This window comes from Cygnus olor, chromosome 1, assembly GCF_009769625.2.
Source record: "Cygnus olor isolate bCygOlo1 chromosome 1, bCygOlo1.pri.v2, whole genome shotgun sequence".
NCBI lineage: Eukaryota > Metazoa > Chordata > Aves > Anseriformes > Anatidae > Cygnus > Cygnus olor.
This window is the reverse complement of record NC_049169.1, coordinates 103,384,775-103,392,671: the sequence shown is the minus strand read 5'-3', so window position 1 is coordinate 103,392,671 and position 7,897 is coordinate 103,384,775. Positions and strand designations below refer to the sequence as shown.

At 40.9% G+C, this 7,897-nt stretch overlaps 1 protein-coding gene across 10 annotated transcripts; it reads right to left on the bottom strand.

The window, feature by feature from the left end:
• Positions 1-3,417: 3,417 nt before the first annotated feature.
• On the bottom strand, positions 3,418-6,904 carry SYCE3 (synaptonemal complex central element protein 3). 10 transcript variants are annotated; one of them, XM_040575264.1, is made up of 6 exons: positions 6,570-6,697; positions 6,101-6,179; positions 5,634-5,755; positions 5,378-5,486; positions 4,196-4,342; positions 3,418-3,946 (listed from the first exon to the last, which is right to left on the bottom strand). In XM_040575264.1, exons 4-6 carry the CDS (start codon positions 5,484-5,486, stop codon positions 3,867-3,869), a joined length of 336 nt encoding a protein of 111 aa, XP_040431198.1. In that variant the 5' UTR covers positions 5,634-5,755; positions 6,101-6,179; positions 6,570-6,697; the 3' UTR covers positions 3,418-3,866. The 10 variants fall into 10 exon arrangements, with proteins under 10 accessions (XP_040431198.1, XP_040431205.1, XP_040431222.1 ...); XM_040575271.1 differs by lacking the exon at positions 6,570-6,697 and adding an exon at positions 6,321-6,522; XM_040575288.1 differs by lacking the exon at positions 5,634-5,755.
• Between the last annotated feature and the right edge of the window lie 993 nt (positions 6,905-7,897).

Below are 7,897 nucleotides of genomic sequence, written 5' to 3'. Positions count from 1 at the left end.
GATGATACATGAGCAGTGTTAAGTAGGGCTACTTGAATGCAAAACAACTTCTACAGAAAATTATGGCTCCATTGTATAACTTAAAATGCCTTCTGATTTTGTGACTCAGATAGCTAGGTTTTACTGTTACTGTCTTCCAGCAGGAGTCTGGAGGATTGGGAAAATTATCCTGCTAATGCATTCCAAATCTGTTTTGCAGGGCTCTTGTGTTCTGTAAACAGTAGAATCCAAGGTTCTCTTTGAGATCCCTATCTGCTCAAAAAGACAGCTAACATAATAAATGCCACTTCATTCAAGCTTCTGTTCCAGAATAGTGGCAGTAAAATTTATTAGCCCCCCCAAAAAACTTTTTTATTGAAAACAGTAAAATATTGTATGTCTTCTGTGTTGAAGAGCAAAGTGTTCTTAAAGTTCTTAACTGTCGTACTAATGCATGTGTTTGTGTTCCTTCCTGAAGTTTGGCCTTCGTGAAGTTTGGATATCTTGCAGGTGTTATCAGTCTCCTTCCAGCTGTTGAATATGGGTGTGTTCCTTCAGTGATCTTGTTACATGCTTCATTCTCCAATGTGTCCAACATTTTTCATGTTTGTCTTACAGTTGCTGTTACTCAAACCTTGGGTAGTGTATTTGTATCCTTAAAACACCTCTTCCTGAACTTAGCTATACAATCCTCACAATCTTTATTGAATAGCACTTCATGTAAACCCTCTTTGTATGGAGCAACACTGTACATGTGTATGACAAAGGAGTAGAGATTCCTGGCAGGTGAATTCTGTCCTCATCTACTCTAGTTCCCATGTTCAGGAAAAAGGCAAGGATTTGGACTGAGATTTCTGAACTTATATCAATGTGTAAAACAGCCCAACTTTGTAAAACATCCAAAACATGGACTTGCCTCCTAAACCTTTGTAAGATAACATGAATTGGGTTTATAATAACTGGGAAGCAGAACTGGTAAGCGCTAGTATGGGAGGAAATAACATTCTAATTGAAGTGTGGGCTAATGTTCTGATGAGGACTGATAAGCTGAAGCATTACATTTGAAATGCGAAGTTCCCCCCTAGGCCAGGCCTTGTCAATTCTATTTTATAGTGTCATTACAGCCTTGTTGTATCAGACAACATATGACTTGGTTTGCTGGTTCTTGGTTACTTGTAGGCATCTAACTCTTTCCCTGCAGACAGGTTAAGTACATAACAATGGACTGTAAATTTTGTTGTGGTGAGTACTGTAAAAAAGTGGCAGTGCTAAACATCAGAGCACTTACTGGCCTTAACAAGTGTTTAAAGATCAACTCCATGCCCTCTTTGCTAAGCTTCACACACTTATCAGCTGTGGAATTAAATTTGATCTATCTATTCATGCAAAATGAACCAGCATGAACATATTCCAGTGTCTGTCCAGGTCTCTGCATTAATGATAACTTAGAAACAAAACAAAGTGAACTGATTTGTGATGTGCCGATTAAGTGTTACCATAAGCGGATAAGGGAAGAATAACTTAAGAACTGAGGAAACAGAATTCCTTACTGCTATATTTGAGATTAGAGTGGCAGTGTACCAGTGCCCCCTTCTCATTTTTGTGGCTGTTTGAAAAAGCATGCTTTTCCTTAAAATACAGTACAGGAATCACCTATGAATAACTGCTGCACAGGCTGAAGTCACATCAGTGGAGTTCACTGAGAGTGAGCATAAAACTAAACTGCTACTTATAATTTTCATTACAAAAATCTTCCTACTGGATGGTTAGAAGATGTCAACCTAGCAGTCATAATTACTGTTACAGTTTAAGTTGTGAACGCTAGATGGGGATGTTGATTCATATCCTTTCTACTTCTGTAAACAAAATCTGTATTGTGCACCCCTGTCACAGAAAAATCCATACTTTGATGTGGCTTCTGTGGCAAGTCTTAAGTATCTAGGTGGGCTAGAATGTGGTAGATGCATACAACAGAACTGTCAATTTCCACAAGATGATTATCAATCAAAAAACGTAAGTTATTGTTAGAAGTAAAAGAAAAATAGTCATCTTGCTGTATTGTATTACAAGCAGTATGAACTGTTCCTACTCTGGTGTATATCCCTCACTCCTCCAGTTATGTACTTGGGAAGAAAAGCTTAGGGACAAGGCAGCTGTCCTAGGCTACTTATCCAGCCAGATTCTCTAAGCTAAGTATGTGCTGTAGTCCCTACCTGCAACCTTTGGTTTTCTTCCTAACTGTTGTCCCTACTGCTCATCATAGTTAAGCATTTGTTGGGCACATGGTTACTAGTTTAAGAACTTTCAAGAGTAAGAAAAAGGATAGTACAGACAAAAAATTTTCATAGGTATTCACAAACCTGTCCTGTGAACTCAGTTCACTCACAGAGAGGTGACCTAGTACCTTAGCATGAGCACCTGTCCTTAAGACTGTATTGGTGTGCTATCATCTCTCTGCTTCCTGGTGAGAAAAAATTTAAGGTGTGCTTAATGGTTTCTGTTGCTATAATGCCTACCTCTGCAGTTATACAGAAAAAAAAAATCCAAGAGTGGGAAAGCTGTAAAATGATGAGACTTCAGGGCTAGGAAAAAAAATCATACTAGATGCTTTCTCTCCTGACAGTTATGCTCCCTGGCTGTGTCCATTTGTACTGGAGAAATAAAAGTATTCAGAAAGACTTACTGTAAGATTCAACATTACATAACAATAGGTCAGGAGAGGGCCACGGGTATCTCCTCACTGAATATCACAGAGGACATTTTAATGAATAAAAGCCATATTCTGTTTTTTTTCCAGAAGTGGTGGTTTTGAGCAGTATTCTCTCAGGACTGCTGGATTAAAAAAAAAGTTTTATTGCCTTTGTTTTTGCTTCTTGTTTTCTTTTAAACGCTGGCCACTTCATTAAGTGTCTACATGAAAACTGAGAAAACTGAGCTTTCTGGAAACCTATAGTCAATCTATACTTAGCACTTGGTAACCAAAAGGTCACACAAAATTTGGTAAGTTTCTACATAAGTTGTTAAAGATAATGCCTCTTCAAAAAAAGTTTTTAATGCAGCATTAAAGAACAATGCCAAAGCTGTCAAAGGTACCAAAGTGACAACATGCCCTGAAAATCTTCCAAGGATTAATCAAAGCGCAAGATTCATCATGCTGTCCTGCCGTTTTGCCCTACCTTGGCAGGAATGAAGACCTGTCTGCTGGAGCAAAAGTCAAGAATATAGTTCAAAGTTAAAAGTCAAGAATATAGTTCAAAGTTAATATTCTTTACTATTTACGCCTCTAGAAATGCCAGCTAGCATTGCTAAACTGCATTTTAATGAAAGGGGAATTACTTCTCAAAGCTTACACCAACTTCCAGCTCAGGTGAAATACTCATTTATGCAGTAAATACAAGCCATGAGGTGATGCTCTTAATCCACACCTTGACAACAAAATAAATTTCTTTTTCTATTCTTTTTTAATATCCCACAGTAGGAACATATGGAGAAAAGCATGTTTTGTAACAACGTTAATTTGGTATTTGCAGCAATCTCACAAACCGTACCACAAAAACTACGGTCTATAATTGTAAACATTTTTTTCTTATTTAAGATATGTTACCTTCAGAAAGTTTGAAAGAAACAATCTTTCTGGGATAACCAGTCCAAATAAATGGTTAAAAATCCAAGGAAACAAAACAGGTGAGCTATCTAACAATAAAATTGTCACTGAACACCTATTAGGCAATCCTATCAAACTAACCTGATCTGCACATCTAGAGTTTTTAATTTGGAAAAAAAAAAAAGTAATTCTTCAGTTTTCCTTGATAGGCATATGCTGGTGCAATGCAGTTGTCCATTGTACACACTCTTTCTCGCTCCAACACATTTGTTCAGAGGTCAAACTATTCCATGTGTACATATTGACTATGAAGTGAGTGTGATCTTCCAGGAAGTTGTATATGCACATACACTACAAGGATGGCTGATGAATGCAATAAAAATAGACACATTGTTACCTTGTATATTCAACAATATTAATACATGTATGTATACTTATCAAAATATTTCCATAAATGCATACACATAAGTATTTCTTAGTAAAATGAATGGCAATCCATTTTCCATGGTGTTTGTGAAACCTCCATGGCTGGAAAAAAAAAAGACTGGAGAGATTTTCCAAGGGATGTAGCTCTGACAGCATGACTAATTTATTCCTATTTTTGCTCTTCACCTTTAGATTCCCCTAGCACCTCTTGCCATCTTTTCTCCATCTCTTCTTTGCAATTCAGGAAGGCATCTTCCAGACGCCTCATGGAATTGGCCAGGTCTGGGTTGGTACGCATTACTACCATGTCATATGCCATCCAGGTTGCCTGCACTTTAAACCAAAAGATATTACCAAGACAGGAATTTTGCTAAAAAAAAAAAGCAGTGGCTGATTCAATAAAAGAATAAAGGACATTAATTATTATCAGATCAGATTTTATGTCAGAGAAGGCCTGTAATAAAATAGCAGAAGCTGCTCACAGTAATGCTCAAAATTAAAAAATATATATATGTTTGGTGTTACTTTTTTTATAAATGTCTCAAAATACTTCAGAATGGAAGTATACAGATATAAAGTACAAAAAGGAGATGGACACTTTTACCTAACGTTTACAACAAAAAGGGTAATTAAAAAAGGTGTAATGGACTTTTTTAAAATGAATGAATGAAACCCAAGTATTCTAGCTCCAGACCAGTAACAGGAGGCTCATGTTAGGTGAGGAAAAGTAAAGCCAAAGATCACAGCATGGAGATGGAAAAACGATTAAGAACAACCTAATTAGATCAGTTCTTAAATTTCATACTTTCCCTTATATTTTACCATAAATTGACTAGTTTTCTCAACAACATTCCTAAATCATCATTAATTACAAATAGTCTAATTATCAATTTCCATCTGTTTGTGTTAGCTGTACAGTTTCTGATAGAATTGTTGCAGAATATGAAGAGGAATATGCAGTCTGCTCCATACATAAGGGACTATGATTAAATTTGCAAAGAGTCTTCCAACAGGGTAATTGTCATGCATTGACTGGAGAGTTACTGTGTACTCCACCATTTTTTAAAATTAAATTTTCATTTTATGTTTTTATCTATGTTTTAATCATTGTAAATTAAATGCCTTAATAATATTTCTGCTTTCAGCCACTACTCTGAACTAAGCATCATCTTAGTGTTAACGCCCAATTAGATTATTTGCACTCTTTTTCTCTCAATTAAGAACGTTAGGGCATTTGCTGATGGCAATTTTTTTTCCAACTACATTTCTATCACATGAGGAAGTTCACAGCAATAAATATAAATAATAAATCTTCAATGTCTTCACTCTAGTAGACAAATCCATATTGTTCTTAATAAAGACCTTTACCTGTCATTTTTTCCATTTCCTCCAGAAGTTTCTCTAAGTCTCTGTTCAGGTCCTCTACCATCTTTACCACATTATCATAATTTCTGTCCTGAGGTTCTGATCTGGCCATCTGCAAGGAAAGCAAGTATTTCATACTTTATTTTACTTTGAGGTGAGTTGATTTTAACAGTTGAGGGAAGACAATATTGGAATAAAAATTAATAATAAAAAATGTGTAAGTTTCTCAGTTTACATGTTAATTCATTAAGAATCTGACCTGGAAGTTACTGGTTATCAACTGTATGTCGCATGCTTCCTTCAATCCATTTTAAAATCAGCTTAAGTAGAAAGAATTACACTGAAATATGCTGTATTTGTGTGAGGTAAAGATTTTGGTATCTGTAATAACAAAGATTACTGTGTCAAAGAGATCATTAGAAAATTTTATCTATTTTCCCATTACAGTTGTCTTCAGAATATCTCCCCCAGATATTCTGACCTAATTTTCCAATGTATTGTGAAATCTCCATTTATATTCAGCATTTCACATGTGTTTCTCAAGCCAGATAACTGCATATAGTAAATTCTGTACCATATAAGCAGCTAAGTTGCAGGAAGCAACCTCAGCTTAACTTGTAGGATGTAAATTTTCAGGAAGCAAAAAAGTTTAGGGGCAAAACCAGAGAGACCCAGTTTCAGAAATCAAGTTTCAGAGCATTGGTATTAACCAAAAACGGGACATACAGCCTGGCCTTTGATTTCCTTTTCTGAAAGCCACAGATGGATGGGGTGGAACTATGGAGGGAAGAGCTTCACTGCCACACTCAGACATGCCACGCAGTAGGCATAGGTTTTGTCAGAACAAACAAACAAACAAACAAAAACACATAATTTGTCTAACGCAATTAGGGGGTATCCTTTTTTTTTTTTAATTGTGGATTGACGTTATGTGGAAGAAACGCACTGAGTTACCACGGACTTAAAGCGTTTTAACGGAACACCGAGCCTCACGAGGACGCTTCGCGGTGAAGGCTCTCAGCGCACCCCCAGCTTTACCAGCTGCCCAGAACCCCGCAGTCTGGCACCAAACCGCCCATTCGCCCCCCGCCGTGCCACCCTGCAGCCGCGGCCCCATCCCCGCAGCTCGGGCCCCGCCGCAGCCCCTCACGGAGCCGCCGACCCCGCCTCGCCCCGGCGGCCGCGGAGGCCTCACCCTCCCCGCTCCCCGCCGCCAGCGGGGCCCGCGCGACAGGGGCGGGCGGCAACGGGACACGAGAAAATGCCGTTCCGTCCTCCCCGCCCGCCCGCTCGCGGCTCCGGCGCCCCCGGGCTGAGCCACCCGGTAAATTTTGTGGTTCACGGAAACGAGCGCTGCGGCGGGGAGGTAGGCGGCCGAGGGAAAGGGCGGGGAAGGACACGGCTTTTTTTGGGGTGGGCGGTTGGCGCGGGGCGTCCCGCACGTCTGCCCCTCCTGCCAGAGCGGCCACGGTCCGCGGCAGAGCCGGAGCCCCGCCGCCAAACGCAGTTACCCTTCCCCGGAGGCCGGAAGGCAGGAGGTAACCCCCCCCTTCCCTGCTGCCGCCCGGCCCCGGCCTCCTGGGGGCCGTGGGCTCCTGCGGGGCTGGTTGCAGGGGGCCGGCGTGGCAGGTCCGAGGGCAGCCCCGGAGCCGTGCCCCGAGGCCAGGGGCTGAACGCTGGGGGCGTCTGCTTGTCCTCCTGCAGGAAAGTCTGCCCGTCTCCCTGGTCTTTGTCTTCAGATAATAACAATAATGGAGTAAGTGTTTGCAGGGCTAGAAGTATTCCGGTTACTGAGACACGACACGGAGTCTGTCAGGAGTTTGTAGGTAACAGTCCTTAGGTGGTGTATAGGGGGCAGAGAGTCGGGTCCCTTTGAACGGCTCGCACCCCAAATCGTGGCACAGACCAAAGCAGCGTACAGACCTTCAGCTGTCTGGGCTGCCTTTTGCTTTTTTATCTGCACAACCACGAGCTTCGTCCCGTTTTTAAGTGTTTAAGTATATTAACGCTTTCATTGTGCACAAAACTTTTATTCGTCTCTTGCTATCACCGTTTCTTTCACTGCCAGCTGAGCACAGTAAGCAGCTGGTTTGAAGGCTGGAGTCCATCTTCAATACAAACAAAAAGAGGCATAACACTTTTCACGGAAGCGGAGGAATTTGTCACGGAGCACTGTGTTGCTAAAAGTTTGCAGGGGTTTGAAGGCAGTTGGGCAAAATCCTTCAAGGCATATGCAAGAAACGGCCGTATCTGGCTAAATAAATGCTTATACCAAAGGTGGCTGGAGGCAAGGGAAGGTGTTGTGAGAAATGTCATTTTATGTTGTTATGGTCTTTGGTTTCCCTCACACTGCTGGCTGTCTGAGGAACAGTGCTGGGCTGACGGCCCCCTGGTTTGAGGTGGCACAGGCATTTCAGTGTTTGGTAACCTCAGCTCCTGAATTCTGTGCTACTAAGCTGCCTCCCAGATGCTGCCTCCTGCTGTGTATGTGTGTGTTTGTCTGTGGTTAGGAAGCTCTGGTGT

Coding starts and splice junctions, on each gene's coding strand:
- SYCE3 (XM_040575308.1), bottom strand. CDS start 5,486: ATGGCCAGATCAGAACCTCAGGACAGAAATTATGATAATGTGGTAAAG. Junction 4,343..5,377: donor GGAAATGGAAAAAATGACAG/GTAAAGGTCTTT, acceptor TTTGGTTTAAAG/TGCAGGCAACCTGGATGGCA. Junction 3,947..4,195: donor GGTGCTAGGGGAATCTAAAG/GTGAAGAGCAAA, acceptor TGCATTCATCAG/CCATCCTTGTAGTGTATGTG.